Source organism: Phocoena phocoena, chromosome 6 (assembly GCF_963924675.1).
Source record: "Phocoena phocoena chromosome 6, mPhoPho1.1, whole genome shotgun sequence".
Taxonomy (NCBI): Eukaryota; Metazoa; Chordata; class Mammalia; order Artiodactyla; family Phocoenidae; genus Phocoena; species Phocoena phocoena.
The window spans coordinates 109619904-109641642 of NC_089224.1; the positions used below are offsets into that span (position 1 = coordinate 109619904).

The following is a 21739-nucleotide window of genomic DNA, read 5'->3' on the forward strand; positions in this document are numbered from 1 at the left end:
TAGTAATCTGTCACAGCAGTAGTAGGAAACTAAGACAGAGTTCTTAAAGTCCTTTCCAGGGATCTCCAGCCCAGGGGCTTCTCCAGGGCTTCTGGAATTTCCTGCGTCCTGTGTGTGCACACAATCCCTAGTCCTCAGCATGTGCTGGCCGAGTGCTTGGGATCCCAGGAGGTTGCATGAGGCGGTAACTGTTGAGGAGCATTGCTGACAGGTGTGCGGGAGTTGGAATTGGGCAATTTCCCAGAAGAATCTTCCTCCCTCTCAAAGCACAGATTATGTCAGAACGGCTTTGGCAATGGAAGGTCAGACCTTAGATGCTACGTCTGGCATTCTCCCCACCTTCCACCACAGGGCTGCTCATTTTGGGTTTCTCCACCCAATAGAGTCATTTTTTTTAAAAGCTAAAAGAAAAGAAAAGGGGGGGGGCGCAAAAAGCCCAGAGGGAGCTGACATAGGTGACCGACATTTTAACACCGTACACAAAAATTGTAACACCATACACATAACATTTTAACTTGTGAAGCCCGCTCTTCACAACTAGAGAAAGCCCGTAGAACCATGAAGAGAATCAACTCCCTCTGGCTGTTACTGTTCTGAGCGATCGTCAGCTCCCCACGCAGGAAGCAGATGGACTGAAGAATAAAGGGTGGTCCTTCCAATTGGAGCACATTTAATTTATGATAACCCACTTTACCAACTTAATTTTTCTCATGTTGCTGTGAATGGGAGAGAATGGGTCAGCCTAGCGCTGGTCCAGCCTTGGGAACGGTTGGGTAGTCTGACACCTGTGATAGATTGTGATGGGAGAAGGCAGGGCCACCCAGATTCAGAACTGGGTACCGCAGAGGCTTCTCTCAGTTTCCAGGCAAGGAGAAGTTGCTGTCGATTTTGGAGCAGGGGTGATGTGGGCAAAACCGGCCCCAAGGGCGGCTTCTCTGGCAACGACAGGTAGATGGGTCAGAGGCAGGAACGTCTGGGGATGAGGACAGTTATGAGGTTACTGAATTTGCATCCAAAGTCTTTACAAATGCCCTTACCTTTGGCCCAGCAATCTGCTTATGGGAGTGTATCCCAAGGAAACAATGGAACTAGTGCTTGAATGTAGTGGATATAAAGATGTTCTTAATAACATTATTCATTACAAAAATTGGAAACAAAACACTATGGGCAAGACCACTATTGGACATTTATACAAAGGAAATACTTTGTAGTCATTAAAAATTATTTTGAACTGAATATTTGACCTTCTGGAAGGACGCTTACAATGTGTTGTTCAGTGAAAAGAGTCAAATTAAAAATAGTATGTTATTTATACTTAAATAGAAATTCTGCTTCAAATAGTGTGCACTTATATAAGATTTACAATGAAAGTTTTGAAGGTTATATATAAAAATAAGAGTATTTCTGGTTGGTAGAATTCCCTTCTTTTTCTGCATGTGAGGAATTTCTGTGTACAGTTCACAGAGAGCAGTTGTCAAGAGCTCAGATTCTGGGACTTCCCTGGTGGCGCAGTGGTTAAGAATCCACCTGCCAGTGCAGGGACACAGGTTCAAGCCCTGGTCTGGGAAGATCCCCCATGCCGCGGAACAACTAAGCCTGTGCACCACAACTAGTGAGCCTGCGTGCCACAATGACTGAGGCCTGCGCGCCTAGAGCCCATGCTTCACAACAAGAGAAGCCACAACAACGAGCAGCCCGCTCTTCGCAACTAGAGAAAGCCCGCATGCGGCAACAAAGACCCAATGCAGCCAAAATTAATTAATTAATTAAAAAAAGAAAAAAAAAGAGCTCAGATTCTGGAGTTGTACAGACCTAAGCTAATATTCTAGCTCTGCTGCTTACTGACTGTGTGTCTTTGGGCAAGTTACTTAGCCTCTCTGGGCTTTCATTTCTCCTCTGTAATATGTGGGTAAGAGTTGGACTTAACAGGTGGGAGGGAGGATTCAGTGAGCTAATACACAGGAAGCATCTCAGCACATAGGCTGGTGGTACATAGTAAGTGCTTAGGAAATGTCAGAATCATTAATGTCATATATTTTTTAATGAATGTATATTATTATGTAATAAAGAAATAACCAACGTTGAGTAAAATTATTACTGTCCTCAGTCAAACTAGAATTTGAGGACCTCATTGGAGCAAGACTGTCTTTGCCTGTCTGCCTCGTATGAGATTGCCCAGCAACTGTGTGTCAACCGGCCAGAATGGCCATCATTAAAGTCTACAAACAACAAATGCTGGAGGGGGTGTGGAGAAAAGGGAACCCTCCTACACTGTTAGTGGGAATGTAAATTGGTGCAGCCACTATGGAAAACAGTATGGAGGTTCCTGAAAAAACTAAAAATAGAGCTGCCATATGATCCAGCAATCCCACTCCTGGGCATATATCCAGACAAAACTATAATTCAAAAAGATACATGCACCCCTGTGTTCATAGCAGCACTATTCATAATAGCCAAGGTATGGAAACAACTTAAATGTCCATCAACAGACGAATGGATAAAGAAGATGTGATATATATTTATATATACAATGGAATACTATTCAGACATAAAATAGAATGAAATAATACCATGTGTAGCAACATGGATGGACCTAGAGATTATCATACTAAGTGAAGTAAGTCAGAAAGAGACAGACAGATACCATGTAATACCACTTATATGTGGAATCTAAAATATGACACAAATGAACATATCTACGAAACAGAAACAGACTCACAGACATAGAGAACAGACTTGTGGTTGCCAAAGGGGAGGGGGGATGAAAGAGGGAAGGACTGGGAGTTTGGGATTAGCAGGTGCAAACTAGTATGTATAGGATGGATAAACAAGAAGGACCTACTGTATAGCCCAGGGAACTCTATTCAATATCCTGTGATAAACCATAATGGAAAAGAATATATATATGTATAACTGAATCACTTTGCTGTAAAGCAGAAATTAACACAACATTGTAAATCAACTATACTTCAATAAAATTTAAAAAAAGAAAAGAAAGAAAAAAGCATTGTACGTTCAGATCAGCAGGGCCAGCTGCTGTTTGCTGAGCCTTTGCTCTAACCCAAGCGAGGTGTTTCCTTCCCCGCGTTAATGGATTCTCACAATGATGGTTCTCAGCTAGGAGAAATGCATCATTTTACAGATGGGGAAACTGAGGCTTGGGACGGTGAAGAAAGCTCTGAGAAGCCGCACGACTGGTGGAGGGTGGAGCCAGGATTCCAGTCAGCTCTGCCTGAGGTCAAAGGTGAGGGTTTGGCTGAATTAGTCACTGCAGAGTTCAGGAGGAAGCCAGTGGAGAAGGCTTGGTAAAGGCCAGAGCAGGTGCGGAAGGTGCCGTTGGATGTGGGAATAAATACAGAGCAGAGCGGCAGGACCCTCCAGGCGGTGATTCTGAAAGTATACAGCAGAGGAGCTGGTGTCCAGACCCTCCCTTGGTAATGGTGGATGAATGCCGGATAATTCCATGTGCTTCCTTTTCTAAGAAGGACTAGGTCTGTTGACGAGTTGCCAAGTATGGGAATTTTTCTTACGGTGACTGGAATATAGAATTTTTGAACTAAAAATAGTCCATTACTAGAGTTCATCAAGGACTCAAACGAAATATTTCCTGAAGAAATCCGATGTCCACATCATCTTGCAAAACCCGCACTGTGTACATGTCCACGTGGCGAGTTGGAATTCTGGCCGTGTTCTCAGTGCACTGGTAGCCTTGTCTTATGTTAGCTGTGGCTTTCAATGACTGCTCTTGAATAAAAAACTATTTGTTAGGGAAAATTTCAAGTATATACAAAGTAAGCAGAATAGTATAATGAATCCCTATATCCCCCTCCCCCAGCATCACCAAATATTCAAAAAAATCTGCCATTCTTGTTTCGTCTGTATCTCCTCCCACCCTCCACTCCCCCACTCAACGATGATCATTTTTTACATTTCTTTTTCTGTGAGGTAAAATTCACATACATGGAAATGGGCAAATCTTCGCTTTACACTTTTGACAAACGGATACACCTGTGGAACCCACATCCCCGTCACAATATAGAGCGTTTCTGCCTTCCCAGACAGTTCCTTGGATCTCCCTATCCCACAGACAACCTCCGTTCTGATTTTTTTCACCTTTGATTAATGCCACCAGTTCCGGAGCTTTCTGTAAATGGAACCGTATAGTAGGCACCCTTCTGTGTCTGGCTTTTCGTGCAGGATTCTGTCTGTGAGATTCATCCGTCTGGTTGCCTGTATTGGTAGCTCGTTCCGTTTTCTGGCTGAGTGGTATTTGATTATACGAATGTACCTCAGTTTGTTTATTCATTCACCAGTTATGGACATCTGGCTTGTTTCCAGTTCTGGGCTGTTGTGAAAACAGCTGCTATGAACATTTGAGTACAAGTCTTGGTGTGGACGTATGTTTTCATTTGTCTTGGGTAAATACCTAGGAGTGGAAAGACTGGATCCTATGGCAGGTGCACGTTTAACTTTGTAGAAACTTCCGTTTGTTTTCCAAAGCGGTTGAACCATTTTTGCATTCCCACCGGCAGTGCGTGAAACTTTCAGTTGCTCCGTATCCTTGCCAACATTTGGGATCACAGCCCTTGTAATTAGTCCTGCTCTTTTCAAGTGAGCTAATATATGGATGCAGTTTCTGGAAGGTTTAGCTTCTGTGGGTCAGTCTGGTGTTGGCCAGTTGCTCTGTGGTCCAAAACTTTATTTGCTCAATTCTCTGTTTCTTTGTCTTCCCAGAATTCCCTTCCCGCTGATGCGGGGCTGGGTGGGCTGGTAGAGGGGAGGTTTCTAGGGGAGTCATAGTCACAAAAGATCGGGAACTGTGGGTCTGGGGGTGGGACTGGAGGTTTGCCCCCTGCTCCATCTCTCTGCTCCCCTGGAGCTCTGGGTCCAGTTTGGAGCGGGCAGAGGGCCAAGTGGCCTGACCTCCCTTCCAGATCTGACCCTGGCAGCCCTGGGAGCTGCTCCCCTACCACTTCCTCATTTGTGGAGGTCTCTGAGGTCCAGGCCTCAGCTCCTCCCCCCTCTGATGGTGGCACATCATACAGTTGCTGCCCCAGCCCGCGGGGGCTATGCTTCTGGGGGTCCAAACTCACCTGGTCCTCTCTCTCTTCCCTGCAGATATTGGCCCGGTGACCCTCACGGCCGACCCAGCGGTGTTTCAGAGGGAGCTGAGAGAACTCTACGTGCAGGTAGGCCGCCCCGCCCCTGGCTGCTGGCCCTCTGTGTCCTTCTGCCCAGTCCCTGCTAGAGGCCAAGGTCTTTGCCCCACCTGGGGGCCAAGGTGGTGCTTCCTGCAACCGCTATGACCTGCCTCCCAGCTCTGCCTGGGGCTCCCCCCAAGCTTGGGGGTCCTGCAGATTTTGTATTTTGGGGGGTTCCTTCCTTTATTCAGTGAACCAAGTACCTACAGGAGTCCCTGAGCCTGGCATGTAGAAGGTAGTCATTATTTACTGCATGGATGCAGGCTTGGAAGGAGGGGGTATGTGGCAGCTGAGGGAGGATTCAAGAGGGGTCAATTCAGACCCCCAAAACCTGGCCCGAGACTGGGTCAGATGTCCCATGGCCTCCTCGGTTTTTGGGCCACACTGAACACCCTGGTTCAGCATACGTCTCCCCCACCCAGCTTCCTGCAGGCAGGGATCCCACGGATCGGTCTAGCTCACCGCCAAGTCCCCCAGGGCCCAGAACAGGGCCCGGCACACGGAAGGGATGAGTGAACCAAAGAGAGAAGCGTTTCCTGAAGTTACCACCTGCACACCCTGCTTCCGGGGCTGGGTGTGCCAACCTGGGGGGCAGAGAGCTCCTGGCTGGTGGGCGGGGAGGGGAGGGCTATGTGTTTATGTGGAATCGGTGCCAGGGCAGGTCACAGAGAGGATCTGAGGAGGCGGCTTTGAACGTTTTCCTCTGCCCACCCCTCACCTCTCCTTCTCCTGGCAACCCCTCTACCCCTGTATCCTCCAAGCCTTGGCTAACACGTGGCTTCTTTGGCGTATCTGTTCGATGTCCCGGTGGCTCCCATCCCTCCTATCGCACTGGTAGCACTCCTCACAATGGTAACTAAATGCTTGTGTTGTGCTTGTTAATGTAAAGTCTGCCTCCCATCCAGACTCTGTGGGAGGGACCGTGTCGCTCGGGCATGGGTGAGTGAACGAGTGAATGTATGAAGGAATGAATGAAGGAGTGAGTGATGAGAGATGAAGCGGATTGGATGCTACACTGTGTCTCAGGGAAGGGAGTGGCTGGGGCCCTGGCCTGACTCTGGATGCGCAGGACAGAGGCCACTGGAGGGGACCCCCACCTCCCTGGGTGGTCCCCACGGCGAGGAGGTGGGCGGCAGCCGCTGACCCGCCCTGTCCTGCAGGGAGGCGGGGACTGCCCAGAGATGAGCATGGGGGCCATCAAGGCTGCCGTGGAGGTCGCCAACCCCGGCTCCTTCATCTACGTTTTCTCGGACGCCCGCGCCAAGGACTACCACAAGAAGGACGAGGTGCTGCAGCTGCTACAGCTTAAACAGTCACGGGTGAGCCAGCACGAGGGGGTGCTGGGGAAGCTGGGGTCTCCGAGGGCCGCCCCAAGCCCCCCCTCCCTCCCTCCCCCCCCCACCCCCCGCCGGAGAGCTGAGCTGCTGCTTCTCGGGGTCCAGCCTCCGCCAGCAGTGCCGACCAGCCCACTGACTGAGCTGGGCTGTGAAGTCCAAGTGTGTTCTCATGCGCCCGCCCCGTCTGCCAGGCCGCAGGCCTCCCTGGCGAGACCCATTTTTGATAAAGACCACACCGCCCTGCTCCCTTCACACCCCGCCAGAGCCCGGGCAATCCGTCTTCCTCCTGGCGTCGCCTCTGCATTGTCTAAGGGTCTGGAAGACGTGCTGGGGTTTTTGCTTCTTGCTTTCACAGAGAGGGGTTGGGAAGGAGATGTGTGCTGGGAAGGAAGGAGGGCCCGCCCGCTGGAATCCTTGGGAAAGACCTCAAGGGCTGGGACGCCTCTCTGCTCTCCCCTCTGGAACAAACTCGGGTTCTCCAAGGTTCTTCTAGCTCTGCGGCCTCCAGGGGCCACTTGGAGCAGAGTCGATTTCCATTCCCTTCCTCGTAGATTTGATAACGGCTCCCATTTATCGAGCACCTACTGTATTCCTGGCCCTGTGGTGAACACGTGACCTGCATCAGTCCTGACCCCCACGGGGCGGGAACTCATATCATTCCCATTTTACAGATGCATCGCCTGAGCCCAGAGAGAGGAAGGGGCTTTCTCCAGGTCACTCCTCCCTGGTTCTGGCCTTGCTACTCATACCTGTAGAAGGCGGCCGAGGAACCGTGAGCCAGGCTGCCTGTCTCTCTTCTAGGTGGTCTTCGTGCTGACGGGGGACTGTGGTGACCGTACTCATCCTGGCTACCTGGCCTACGAGGAGATTGCTGCCACCAGCTCCGGGCAGGTGTTCCACCTGGACAGGCAGCAGGTGACCGAGGTGAGCCGGCCCTGACATGCTGCATCTCTGGGCGGCTCGGCCCATGGGTTGGTTGCCATCATGGATGAGCGGTGCCGAGCGCTCACACCCCAGCAGGAAGCGCAGGAAGCCCGGTGCTCAGGGATTTTTGGCATCATCTGGCCAAACCCTCTCACTCGCCCCCAAAGCAGGTGCTGTGGGTTTCTCAGTTTTGCCGGTAAAAAGATTGGGGCTTGAAGGAGCACCCTGGGTTTTAGCCCGGGTCCCCCAGGAGGTCCAGGCTGGTAGGATAGATCTAACAAAGGCTGGCAGAGTGGGGGTGTAGGGGGAGCTTCTCTCCAGAGTCGAGGAGCCCAGGAGTGGGTGGAGGAGCATGGGGGCAGCCATCAGATTTGGGCTGTGTTGCTGGGACAGGAAGTCGAGCTTGGGAACTTGGCAGGGAGAGGATTGCTCGGCCCTGAAGCCTGATGTGCAGGGCTACTGATGCCCCAGCGCTGACCAGGTGTCTGCGTCCTCATCTCGGTCTCGGACCAGGTGCCTGCCCTTCCTCCCCTCCAGGCTCCATCAGTTGCTCAGGTCTCTCCCCGCTTTCCCTCTGCCCAGCACGTCCATTCCTCCCCAGGAGCCAGAGGGATCCTTCCAGTGGCATGTTGGTAAATGATTCACAACCATCTCTCTCTGGAAGGAACAAGAATGCCCATTTCCATGGTGTAAATACTCCTACTTTGGCTGGTTTCAAGCTGCCGTCATGAAGTCACAGAGCATGGGAAGTGATGCTCATAATCGGCTTTCTTGAGCCCGTATGAGCCGGTCCTGCATCCCACTGGATCCTCTAAAACAAATCTGACCAGCAGGTCCCGCCCCATTGTCCCCTGGAACAGGTCCGGACCCTTATCTGAGCTCTGCCTCTCTGAGCCTATCGCCTGTGTTCTCTCCCTTGCCCGCTGCTGCCGCCCTGCTGGCCTCTCTGCTCTTTCTCCGGTGCCCCGTGTCTTTCCTCCCCCAGGGCCTTTGCTCGTGTGGCTTGTTTTTCCAGCTTCTCCTCCCCTGGCCCCTCATCTTCCCAGTCTTAGCTGAAATGCACCTTCCTCGAAAGGAGATTAAGTCTCCTTTCATACCCTCTCCCAGCTCTCTGTACTGCTTTATATAATCATAATTTTGCAGCTGTGCGATTATTTAATGCCATTAGGCTGTGAGCTCCCTGAGGGCGGGGCCCTTAAGTTCCTGTCTGCTACTGTATCTCCAGCACCTGGTACAGCCACCAGCATGGAGCAGGTGTTTGGTAAGTAGCTGGTGAATGGATGACATGGAGTCCCTTGTGTGTGAGGAAGAGGAAGATGACAGGAACAGCATCTCTGAGGCCACCGCGGCCTCGGGCCAGCCCTGCTCTTGCCTCCGGGAGAGGGTATGGTATGTTGTATATTTATGATCTCCAGGGCCGTGTTTAGGTTAGCGCCTTCGCTCCCTGTTGAAAGATGGCGTTTATGGTTCTCTGCTACACATTAGGATTTATTTCTTTTGGCGTGTCAGCTTGCTCTGGTACTAAGCCACCCAAGCAAGGGTGGGAGGCATTTCAGAGTGGAATGATGGCTTGGTCCTTGTTTTGGCGGTGTCCCATCTGGGCAGTTGCTCGGGAACTGGGTTCCTGCTGGGGCAAATCAGATGTCAGGCATCTGGGTGGGTCGGTGGAGGATCGCTTGCTCAGGCGTGGGGCTGGACTCTCCTAGCCTCTCCCTTGAGCCATGGAACCTGGGGCGAGCCCCTGGCTCCTGGCCGTGGTGCCAGCCTTCTGCCGTGGCAGCCTGGCCAGGCAGGACACGTCTGACGTGGTAGGACATCCGATGGCCAGGATTGGCTGCCCCTGGCTAGGGACCTGGATCCCTCTCCTCCCTGAATGGAGCTCTGTCATGCCTTGTACCTGGCCCCTTCCAGATGTCCCCAGACATTTGGCAAGCCTGGGAAAGTAGCCAGGGCAGCCAGGGCAGCCAGGGCCGTGGTCATCCCCCCAGGAGAGGGAACAGTGCCTTTGCCCAAGCCAAGGGGGCTCCGGCTAGAAGAAGTTGCAAAAGTCCCCCAAACCCTGCCTGTGTAGTCAGTTCTTTGACCATTTCAACGTGTGTCCAGCATGGCAGGAACGACACATTTTGCGTTCTCTCTTCCCTTCATTTATTGAGCACGTGCTCTGCACTGGTGCAGCTTTAGGTGCTGGGCGCCGAGAGATTATCCATCGATCTTAGGTGTCTGTGCTTTCGGGCGTTTAGCTTTTTCCACCTTTGAGATTCCAGAGTAACTAAAGGAGGGTGAAGATCCTCTCCGCCTGGGAGGGGTAACCTGTAGCTTTTGCCATCCTTCAACGGACAGGGGAGGCAGGCAGTGTGACTCCTTGGGCCTGTCTCAGAGGTGTGCATTTTTTTTGGGGGGCCATGCTGCGCAGCATGTGGGGTCTTAGTTCCCCGACCTGGGATCGAAACCGTGCCCCCTGCATCGGAAGCACGGAGTCTTAACCCTTGGACAACCAGGGAAGTCCCCAAAGGTGTGCATTTTTAATTAGGACTTAGCTAGGTCCAAGAACCTCCTTGCCCCAGCACATCTTTCCCACAGGCTCCCCCCCAGCTCAGACCCAGCTCAACGTCCTGTCCCCAGGTCCAACAGAACGGTCAGAATTTCTGGGAGAGCCCATCATCCTGAAGCCCTCTGGGGTCCTGGGAAGTCCCATTCTGGGGGCTCGGACCCTTTCCCTGTCCAGCACCAGCAGGTACAAATATGACAAATTGCTCAGAATCTGGGCATTAACCAGGGGAAAGGTGAACTGCCCTCTAAGACAGTAAGGGGGAGGGGGAGGGGAGGTCAGATTAAGAGGTGGTTTGGATTAACAGATCAGGAGACACAGGCCCTGGAGATGACCTCATCCTGGACCCTTCCCAGAGGAGGTGGGGTGGTGCGGGGTTAAGGTCACATGCTGTCTTCAGACCCCAGCTCTGCCACCTGTCTGCTGTGTGACTTTGAGCACAGCACTTAACATCTCTGGGCCTTTGTTTCTTCTGCTGCTCCTCTGAGGGCTACTGCCTGGAGAGATGGTGACAAGGGTAGGAGGAAGACCTCTGCATGAGGCCAGGCACCAGGGAGCCCTGGGGGAGGGTTAGTGGTGGCCATACCTCCAGCACCTGCGAACACACACACCCCAGCTCTAGCGGAGCCCCCTCAAGGGTAAGAGCTTTCTCTGGAAAAGGTTCTCAGGAAGGTAGAGGCTGGGCCCAGTGCCCCGTGGTGCCCAGTTGTCAAAGGCCCTCAGTTTTCTGATCTGTGGTTCTTGAGGCCCATTTGACGCCCCCGTCCCCAGCTTCCCCTCTCGGTTTCCTCACCCTGACCGTCAGATGCTTTGGGAGGAGCCTCGGGGGATGATTTATGTGCTGTGAACCGCTGAGCGGCAACCATCTGGCCAGGGTAGCAGCGCCAGATTCTCTCATTCTTTCCCCATCAGCAACAGAGATGAGCCCCAGTGCATTGCTGGCTCCCAGGCCCCCCTGTCCTGCTAACATCTGGAAGCCATTACCTTCGCAAATAAACATTAAGCTTGCTCGATGAAGGCTGTCTGCTCAGAAGTTTCCCTCGATTCCTCTCTGAGTCCCCGGGCCATCGCCAGGCCCAGAAGGCTTTGCCGCCAGACCTGGGCCTGCAGCCGCCTGGCCTTGCTGTGGGCAAGAGGGTCAGCACCCCCGGCTCTGGAGTGGATGTGCTTACAGGGCAGCCCTCGTGGGCGAGCTGCCTCCTGATGGGGTCGCTGGCCTCCTGTCCCATCTCAGCCCTCTCCATGCAGTAGCCTGAGCTCTTGGGCATCTTCTCTCCATCAAAAAATCCTAGAAAGAGCTTGTAATGACAGTTGCAACACAGTAGCGGGTGTGACCCATCTGGGTAGTTGTCAACGGGTGCTGCCACCACCTCCTGGCCGCTTTGCTCATTTCTGATTTCCTCCTGACCCCTGAGAAGGCCTGGCCCGGGGGGAGGAGGACAGTGGTCACAGAGCTGTTGCTTTGCTGTCGGGGAGCTGACTCACTTACTTCACCAGCTTCTGTCTGCCTTTCTAGCTGGGGGCCTTAGCTGCTGCTTCTGATCTACCTCCACACGGATGAAGAGCCTCGTCTTCATTTCTTAACCACAATAGGTGGGATCTTTTCAAGAGAAACATCCCTTAGAAAGTTAGGCAGAAACAGAAGAATGAAGTAGCTCCAAATATAAAAACAGAGGAGTTTTCAGAACACAGAATTCTCGTCCAGTGATAACTGAAATCTAGCTGTAAAATCTAGGCGCGTATGTTCCAGCTCAGTCTGACCAAAACATATTCATTTTCCAAATCTCGAGCAATTCTTCCAATTCCCTTCTGTTCCCTTTCCCTTCCACGGAAGATCACATGGTAGGCAGAGCTGAAGGACTGTCATTTCGAGCGAGGATGGCCAATATGTAGCATGCCAGACACCACGTTCTAATTCCAGATCCATGGCAGGCGTTGGTGATCAATCACAGACCTTTTTCTAATTGCGGCTGAACGTGGCTTCACATTTCTCCAAACAGTATTCCAGGAAGTCACTTCCTGTTGATTAGAACTGCTAAGCGACAGGATACCCCTATGGTCGCTCAGGTATATTCTAAAGTCATGCTTGTAAAGGCATACTTGTTCCTTTCAATTGATTTTTGCTTAAAAATTTTCTGTGAGAAGTGTCAAAGATATAGAAAAGTAAAAACAGGGACTTCCCTGGTGGCGCACTGGTTAAGAATCTGCCCGCCGATGCAGGGGACACGGGTTCGGGCCCTGGTCCGGGAAGATCCCACAAGCCGCAGAGCAACTAAGCCCATGTGCCACAACTACTGAGCCTGCGCTCTAGAGCCCGTGAGCCACAACTCCTGAGCCCAAGTGCCACAACTACCGAAGCCCACTTGCCTAGAGCCCGTGCTCTGCAACAAGAGAAGCCACCGCAATGGGAAGCCCTTACACTGCAACGAAGAGTAGCCCCTGCTCGCCGCAACTAGAGACAAAGCCCGTGCGCAGCAACGAAGACCCAATGCAGCCAAAAATAAATAAATTTTTAAAAAAAGATAGACTCCAGCGTAACCCACAATATCACCTGATAAAATGACTAGTACTTTGCTAGTATCAGCTGATGCCAAGCCCATATTCAACTTTCCCTACTTGTCCTCAAAATGTCAAATCAGGGTTTAATCAAGGGCTGTGCATTTCATTGGGTTCTTATGTCTGTTAAGTTCCCTTAAATCTGAAGTAGTCCACCATTTTTTCATGCCACTAACTTGTTGGAGAGGTATTGATTATACAGTGTCCCATGTTGTGGATTCATCTGATTGTTTCCTTATTCAGGAAAATAAGTGGGATGGTATTTTGGAGAGAGAGTTACCTGTTACCTGATTTTCAACGGGAACCTGTCTGAAGGAGGAAGATTTTAGAATGAATAAAAGCAGTTGTAGAAACAAAGGATATAAGATTTCTCAGTGTTGTGACAAGGGTCCGGAGGGGGCTGTCTTTGCTGTCTGCTTAGAGACATGGTCCTGCTTAGAGAGCATGGTGTCCAGGTGAGGGTGTGGTCTGAGGCCCCTTGGGCAGGGGATGGTGAACCACATTGCTCTGGGAGAGATTCCGGATCTCCAGAGTTCATCAGTGTGTAGGAGGCATCAGGAGGGCTTCCTGGAGGAAGTGATGGGTGTCACAGAAGTTGGCCATGTGAAGAAGGAGGGAAGTCTTCCCAGCAGAGGGCACCCTTTGCTCCTTCTGTCCCAGCTGAGTCCTCTGGATGCCTTCATTCAGGTGTCACAGTTCTGAGCCCACAGGCCAAGAGGGTAGTGACGTGTGAATCGGGCCTAGTATAGGGCAGTGGGAGAATGGGGTGGCCTCAGGTGACCTGGAAAGCCTGTATGCTGCCTAAAAGCCACTGGGGGACCGGATTTTGCATACAACTGGCAGCGTGTTAGGGACCCACCTCCTGTGGGCCAGGCACAAGCAAGACATCACGGGCACCTGCTAGTGTCAGCTTCTCACACCTGCCTTCCAGGTGCTGAAGTGGGTGGAGTCAGCAATCCAGACCTCCAAGGTGCACCTGCTGTCCACGGACCACGAGGAAGACGGCGAGCACACGTGGAAGATCCCCTTTGACCCCAGCCTGAAGGAGGTCACCATCTCCCTGAGTGGCCCGGGGCCCGAGATCGAAGTCCAAGACCCGCTGGGTACGTGTGCCCCAGGGCTGGCCTCCACCTTGGCCCTGAGACTGAGCTGGGAGTCCAGAATGGGACAGAGAGAGAGGCCCTGGGGTGATAGGGGGTTTGGATATAAGGCTTCAAGAGCAAGGAGGGTAGGGGGAATGCCAAGTGAAGGGCAGAGAGGGTACCCGTGGTAGGTGAGAAAGCAGGAAGGCCGTTAGCAGCCCAGCTAAGGGGAATTAAAATGATGACAGTCCCTGGGCTTCAAGGATCGCATGGCATCTTCCCCTTGTTCCCTCAGTGGAACTCTTCGGTGGCCTGGAGAGTCAGTGGGGGCAAGAATTAGTGGCACATCGTAGAGGTGGGAAGCTGGGGCTCTGGGAGGTGGAGTGACTTGTCGGGTCGCCCAGGGTCAGTGTGATTTGGACCTGGTCTCCTGGCCCCATGGTGCTCTGCGGATGTCCTGAGTATTTAGGTCCAGAGGCCAGGGGTACAGCCGGCACCTGGGGAGGGATGAGGATGGAGATCAGGGTAAGATGGAGGCCCGGGTACCACCAAAGGCCTCTTGTCAGTTCCTCTAGGAAGCCCGAGGCTGGTGTTCGGAGCGCTGTGGGTTCCAGGGGACAGGGTGGGCCGCTGCCACCCCCAGGAAGTGGCTGGGGACTAAGCGGCCCTTGGGGTTTCCACAGGGAGGATCCTGCAGAGGGACGAGGGCCTCGACGTGCTCCTCAACATCCCTGACTCGGCCAAGGTTGTGGCCTTTAAGCCTGAGCATCCTGGGCTGTGGTCCATCAAGGTAGGGGGCCTTGGGTTCCTGGGGTTGGGGAGACCAGCTTCACCCGACCTGAGATACCACCTCCCTCTTGCCTGGCCCCAGGGAGCCTGGGGCCCTGCGAAGCTGACAGCTGGAGCGTGGATAGTGATGTGGGCATATCAATAGAAGTAAAGGGTCAAGAACAGAGGAGGAGTATTCCGCCTTGCATCAGTGAGAGGAAGTGGAGCGGTTTGGGGTTAGTTAGGGAGCTTCTAAGAAGGGCTTACAGAAACCACTTGAGTGTCCAGGTGGGTGACTGAGCTGTCCTGTGAAGAGTGCACAGAAACAGCAAGGGTGACCTTGGGCTCAGAGGGACGGGACTGGCAGGGGGAGCAGGGTCTGCTCTAATCGGCAAGGTGCTGGGGGCAGGCTGGGCTCCTGACAGGACGTCCTGGGATGGGGCAGGCTGCTGCTTCGGGAGGATACGACTCTTTCTGATCAGGCAAACATGTATGGAGCCCCTCCTGGGTGCCAGGCACAGTGCTGTGTGCTGCAGGCACCGCTATCCTTCAAACTCTGAGCATCTTTGAGCCAAGAGCTCTCATGCCAAGGCAGGGGTTAGACGTGCAGGGGGACAGACCAGACCCGCGGGAGTTGGGGGCGGTGGTCGTGGGGAAGGCAGGGCAGCTTCGAGAGTGCTACTCAGGACAGTGCCCTAGCTGGGTTTCTTCCACTTCATTTGGGGAGCATCGTGCTGGGCCCCCAGGGAGCAGGTAAGTTGCCCACCTGTATGCAACGGCGGGAGAATTCCAGTTGCCGACTCCGGGCCGGGTCAGGTAGCCCGCCTCCTGCCTGGAGCTGGGGTGCTGGGTCTGGATGCCCCGGTGACGTGGGCCTGGGCCTGTGCTAGGTCTATAGCAGCGGCCGCCATTCGGTCAGGATCACGGGCATCAGCAACGTGGACTTCCGAGCTGGCTTCTCCACTCAGCCCTCCCTGGACCTCAGCCACACCATCGAGTGGCCCCTGCAAGGTACCGTGCTCCTGGCCCCAGGGCGATTCAGGGCCGCCTTCTGCGGAGGTGGGGCTCGCCTTTGGGAAGTAGGGGGAGCTCTGGGGGGAGCCATGACTGTGTGACTACGGAACGGGCCTGCAGAGGCTGGGTCCAGCCTCTCTGTTACATCACAATGAACTGCGCCCAGGGCCAGCACTCCCTCTGTCGGCTCCAGGCCAGGTGACCGTGGGACCATGCCCCCCAAGACCTCCAGGACCTCACGCAGTCCCGCTTACTACTCCTTCTCCTTGCTCTTTGTCGAGACTTGTCTGTCCAGAGCCCCACTTCTTCCAGCGAACATCAAGCTGGTCCAATACATTCCGAGGTGCTTGAGTGGACACCTTCCCCGAAAGGGGGACCAGTGTCTCACTCCAAGGGAACGAGTGTCCTGATGGACATTTAGATGCCCCTCGAGGCTGATAGCCTGGGGGGACGTTGGAGGCGTAGGATCAGTTTTCCAATGAGAAGCCGCGCACTGGGTTGGGGTTGCCTACATACCCCATCATGGCTCCACCTGGAGGAAGCTGGGCCCCCGAGCAGGCAGAGACTTCTGGCTCAGGGTGCCAGAGCTTCTTGCCAGAAAATGCCACCTGGTAGCCAGACCAGGGTCCCCATTTATAGTTTGGAAAATATGGTGTCTTGCCACGGGTCCATCCGGAGGATTTTGCTAGGACCAGCTGAGCAGAGATGGGGGGACTAGACCAGGTCAGGCTAACTTTGGACCACAGAATAGTGACCCCAAATGGTGTGTGCTGGATCCTTAGGGCTTTCTTTCTAGTCTGTATCTCCTCTAATGTCTGTCATTCTTGTCAGCCCTTGTAGGTTTCCCTGCCAGGACCAGCAGTAATATCTTCAAAATGAAAAAGGGGTCTGCTTGCTCATGTCGTGTTTGTTTTTGCCAGTGGGAGGGAGGGCGCGAGGCAGAGAAACTTAGCTCCTATTCTAAAGCCAAGAGAGAAAAGAAATCCTACATGAAGTGCTACAGTGGGGATTGAAAACTGGCCAGTCTCCAGTGGAAGAGGGTGAAGGGTGTGACCCTCTTTGGTTTCTGCTTTTGATAAAGATGTGGGTCCCAGACATCCAAAAGAGACAGAGAAACAGCAGGGCAATTGCAAATGATAAATAGCGATTGGTCTCAGTGCCAGGGGCACCAGGGAGTGGGCGAGGCTGTGGCTAACTGGACAGCGGGGGTCTGGGCTGCAGGAACAGCTGCTGCACGCCGTTGGCTGCTTGTTGCAAGATGGGAATGGCGCCCAGCGCTGACACACTTGATTTTTCAAAGGAATCTGGACTTCTAGATTTGTATATGCCCCTTCCAGATTGTTTGATACTTTTTCAAAAATTTGAAGGCACTTCCTGGACCACATCCTCTGGTCCCCGGTTTATGATCAGTGAGAGGAAAAACACAATGAAGAGCCATCTGCAAAGGGAGCGACCTGACTGTTCCCACATCAGCTTAGGAGACTGTAAAACCCAAGTCCAGTTCTGTCTGTCCTGGGATAGCGCGGAAAGTACATTTCAACAAGATAGAAAAGGAAACCAGAGGAAAGATGAGCATGGGGAAAGGATGGGCAGGAGTCACCCTTCCCAAACCGGGGCGTGTGTCTCACCTCGGCCGGTCCCAGAGCCTGCCTGACGACAGCCAGCACCAGAGTTAGTGGCGGAGCAGGGGTGGGGGTACCCCTTCCCAGTTCTGCTCAGTGAGCGCCCCAGTCTGCACAGTAGAGGGGATGTAGCCATGGGAAGCCGTGGGTTGGAGGGACACTGGTGTTTCAGGACCACGGACAGTAGCAAGCCCCCGCTTCTCTCCTTATCCCACCCAGCATTAGTTAGCCCAGGGAAGAGAAGGTGAGGGAGCGGGTGAAGGTCGGCCAAGCAGGCTGCTCTCTGACTGTGGTCCTAGAGCCCCTGCTTGGGGAGGATCGTGGAGCCCAGCACAGATGGCAGCATCTCCTTCCTCGCCCTTCCCTCTGCAGGGGTGCCCATCTCCCTGGTGATCAACTCCACAGGCCTGCAGGCACCCGGCCGCCTGGACTCGATGGAGTTCTCACACAGCTCAGGGCGGTCCCTCCTGACTTTGCCCGTGCGGCTCCTCTCCAACGGATCCACCCATCAGCTGTGGGGCGGGCCGTCCTTCCGCACCCCCCAGGAGCGCTTCTACCTCAAGGTGAAGGGCAAGGACCATGAGGGAAACCCCCTCCTCCGCGTCTCTGGAGTTTCCTACCGTGGGGTGGCCCCAGGTGAGTGATTGGCTCTTACCACTCCCAGCTCCCTGGTTCCCTTGGAGGCTTATTTCTTTCCGGAAGGCTCTTCTGATTAGATTAGATTAAATTAGATTAGGAAATACTTTTTCATTAAACTTCTCTGGGCAGCAGGCTCTGCAAGGCCTTATGCCAAATACTGAGATGCTTCAGATGTAGCTTTCAGCTGAAGGACTTGCTGCAAAGTCATCCACCCATCCACGCATCCATCCACGCATCCATCCCTCTATCTGTGCATCCATCCCTCTATCTGTCCATCCATCCACCTGTGCATTCAACATTCATCTTGTGTCGGTCATGGTACTAGGCACTGTAGACACAGCAGTGGGCAGGGCAGTGGGTATGGGTATGCCCTTCCCTAGTCATAATTGCTAGCATAGTCAAAATCATGGTAATACTAATCTAGTCACCATTCTGAACACTTCCCGTGGGACAGTCCTGGGCCAAGCACTTGCCATGCATTAGCTCACTGAATGCTTACACAGGTTCTGAGATGTGTCCCCGTTTTATAGCTGGGGAAGCCAAGGTCACCCATTTTATAGGGTTGCTCGAAGGGTTCCGTAAGCTAATGCACATAACAAGACAGCTCTTGGGTATTCAAGAGGCTGCACACAGGACGTGGGAGCCGTGGACCGGGACCCTCCACACAGCTGCTGTTACTGTGACGTCATTGTAGGTCACGTTGTGTTGGTTCCCATGTGTGTGGCTTTTGCTGGTTTCCCGTGTGTCCCTGAGGTCTCACCATCCGGGCTGGAAGCTCCCAGAGGGCAGGGCAAAGTCTTTGGCTTTCCAGATCTGCCTCTGGTCCTGGGGTGGGGTGGGGTCTGAGTTCACTGGCCATCGGCCTCCTTACTGGGCTTCGTTCCCTCTTCCAGCCCACTCCCCCCTCCCCTGGCAGTGACTGGGGAGGAGTTCAGAGGTGGATGACACTGGCACTCCATCATCAGCTTTGCTGGGGGTCATCCCACTTCATTTAAGGATGCAGGGAGGGTGCCAATGTGCCGGTGGCGACGTGGAGGACTTGGCGGACCCGAGTGGGGCAGGGTGGGGTCGGGGGCTTGGGACCCGTTCTTTCAGTCTCCTGGCCTCCACTCCCCTGCTGTGGTGGCCCCTGGGCTTCTCCTCCCTTGGCCTTTTTTTTACAGCTTTGAGGAGGAATTTTCGGGAAGCAATTTCAGCAGCCTCCGTTTCTCTCTCCTGTTCTTTCAGATGGCTCCCAGAGTTTTGAGTTTAGAGCTGGATTTTGGTCTCCATGTCAGCTGTAGATTAAAGTGTGGAGGCAGGGTTGGGGGCGGGATGTGCCTCCCCTACTTTCCGGGTCTGGGAGGCTGGGAGTTTGACTGAGAGAAGGAGGCTCTGGGTTTGGAGACATGGGGGTGGGGAGGGCGGGGCCTCAGTTCCCTGGGCTCTTCGAGCTCAAGGAAGAGGGAGCCGGAGTTGGCCCCGGCAGAGGCTTCCAGTGCGTGGGGGTGAGTGGTGGCTGCTGTGCACGCAGCTGAGGACGTGGCTGGATGGTCCAACGCCCCTCTCCCCTGGGATGTGGCAGGGAGCCTGTTGCATGATGTCACCAGCCGCCCTCCCACCTCCAGCTCTATGCTCAGAGGAGGTCTGGCACATTGCCTCAGCCTCGGAGCATTTCTGGTGGGGATGGGGGAGAGGGCAGTGCGAGGGTTCAGCACACGTCCGTGATCGCCCAGTGAGGCACGGACAGTCCAAGACTGACCCTGGGGGACAGTTCTCAGACTTTTCCACTGAAGTAATTCCAAGAGTCAAGGAAAGAATATGTATCACCCCAAGGCCAGGGTCAGGCGAGGGGGGCAGTGGCATCTGATGGGGTTCCCAAGAGGCTCATCCCAAGCTGTGAGATTTCGTGGAAGTCTCTTATTTTATCTCAAAAATGCGCGTGAATTTTAGATTTACAGCCATGCTCCAAGTATGCTTACTTTTCAATAAAAAAGGTTTCCCTCCCACAACTTTGGGTAAAACTGACCCTCCAGGCAGACGAGCAGCCTCACAGCCCTACCCACACCCCTGGGGAGTCCTGTCTGGGTAGCATTTCGTCAGATTTCAGGGCTGGTTTGACTTCTGTGCCCCACAGAATTGCTAAAATGGTGGCACAGGCTGGTCCTTCCTGGCCAGGCTTCTCACAAACCATAAAAACCCCATGAGTTTTCATTGACGGAGCCGGTCCTGCCACATGCATGTGCCAGGTGCTTTCCACGCCCCATCTCTCACCAGCTCCTCACAGCAACACGATGAGGTCAGTAACCCAATTAACCCCATTTTACAGAGGTGGAAACTGAGGCTTCAGGAGGCGACGCGACCTGCCCTTGGTGACCACTGGATGGTGGTGCCAGAGATTGTATCCCGGCCTTCTCTTCCCTGGCTCATCCCTGTGGGTCTCTGTGTCACTGGAGGAATCCTGAGTGCTGGTCCTTGCCCACAGGTGCCCCCCTGGTCAGCATGCCCCCCAGGATCCACGGCTACCTGCACCAGCCCCTGGTGGTCTCCTGCTCTGTGCACAGCGCCCTCCCCTTCTGGCTACAGCTGCGGCGGGATGGAGCCAGGCTGGGCGAGGAGAGGCACTTTCAGTGAGTGGCTCAGGGCCGCCCGTTGTTCCCAGCCCCAGGGCTCCTGGGGGTCTGATGCCCTGGAGGGATCTAAGGGGAGTGGGTAGCAGGAGGGGGACCTTGGTCTCAGTCATATTGTCCTCCTGGGCACCTCCCAGCTTGGCCAGGGATGGGGGAGGGTGGTTCCCTGAGGCTCCCACTGCTGCTGGAAGAGCCATGGGCCTTCCTCAGCTTCTGAAAACTCAACCCATGCAGGCCCAGCTCTGTGCTGGTCAGGGCAGGAAGGACCCTCTTGAGAACCTCCCCGCTATGGTTGGAAGTCCAGGGCTCAGAGAGGGGAAGGCACTTAGAGTCACATAGCATATCATGGGATTTGCATGTCCTTGGCTGTCTGCCTTTTCTTACCAAGACTTCAGGAGGATTTGCGACCTCCCTTCTGGGCAAGATTCAGGGGACCAAACCCCCCAGTGTCTGGACGAGGCTGGTGGACCGTCTCCAGCTGTTCGTTGTCCACAGGGGGTCAGGGAACAGCAGCTGGGAGATCCCGTGGGCCTCCAAGGCTGAGGAAGGCACATATGAATGCACGGCGGTCAGCGGGGCTGGGACCGGACGAGCAAAGGCCCAGATTGTCGTCACAGGTCTGTCTCTTTGGGCCTGTCTGCGTATCCCCTCCCCACCCCCTTCCTGATTTTTCCCTCTAGGATTTCCTCCCAGGATTTCTCCATCTGTGGGCAAGCATGCCAGCCAACTGCTGGGGCCTGTCCGTCATCCAGAGTCTGATGCCCACATGGCACCTGCTTGCTGGCTCCCCACCCCCCCCTCCCCGTTTGGGCTGTTTCACCCCTGAATGGCCTGTGAGTCTCAGCTGCAGCCCGGACTGTGTCCCCCGCCACCGGCCTCAATCCCACCCCTGACCTCTTGGCCAGGCCCTCACAGGGGCCGCCGTCCATCCCGTCGTTCCTAACCCTTAATGCTTCCAGGTCCCGCCGCCATGGCACCATTGAGCTCAGGGAGGCTGGCAATGCCACAGACCCTCCTAAAATGAATGGGCTTTATTTTTAAAATAATGAACCTAAGCTGTCTTGAAGAGGAGAAAAGGGGCCCAACGAACAGGGAGAGATCAGCCGCTCTAAGTTGTCCTAAACTCACCCAAAATCACGCATGCTCCCTGTGGGAAGACTGGAAACTATAAACCAGCAGAAAAGATCAGAATGACCTGTGATCCCTCTGTTCTAGAGATGACCTTGATAGCATTTTGATTTACTTTCTTTCAGACCTTTATCTGTGTGTGCATTTTAACAAAAATGGGATAATATTACATGTTCTTAAAACAACCTGATTTGTTGTCATCTAACACTGTAGCGGGTCAGCAAATATTTTACTATAAATGGTAAGTACAGAAAAGTAGAACAGTATAAGGAAATTTGCACGTGCATTTATTAGACTTAATGATTGCTAAT

At 53.7% G+C, this 21739-nt stretch overlaps 1 protein-coding gene across 1 annotated transcript in view; it reads left to right on the forward strand.

Moving 5' to 3' along the window:
• The window catches only part of HMCN2 (hemicentin 2), a 150384-nt gene that overhangs the window by 15047 nt on the left and 113598 nt on the right, over positions 1–21739 (forward strand). The window contains exons 2-10 of the mRNA XM_065879176.1: positions 5119–5189; positions 6362–6520; positions 7340–7462; positions 13498–13669; positions 14332–14438; positions 15307–15427; positions 17425–17688; positions 20156–20300; positions 20796–20917. Coding sequence (XP_065735248.1) covers positions 5119–5189; positions 6362–6520; positions 7340–7462; positions 13498–13669; positions 14332–14438; positions 15307–15427; positions 17425–17688; positions 20156–20300; positions 20796–20917 — 1284 coding nt within the window. The remainder of the gene's footprint in view (positions 1–5118; positions 5190–6361; positions 6521–7339; positions 7463–13497; positions 13670–14331; positions 14439–15306; positions 15428–17424; positions 17689–20155; positions 20301–20795; positions 20918–21739) is intronic.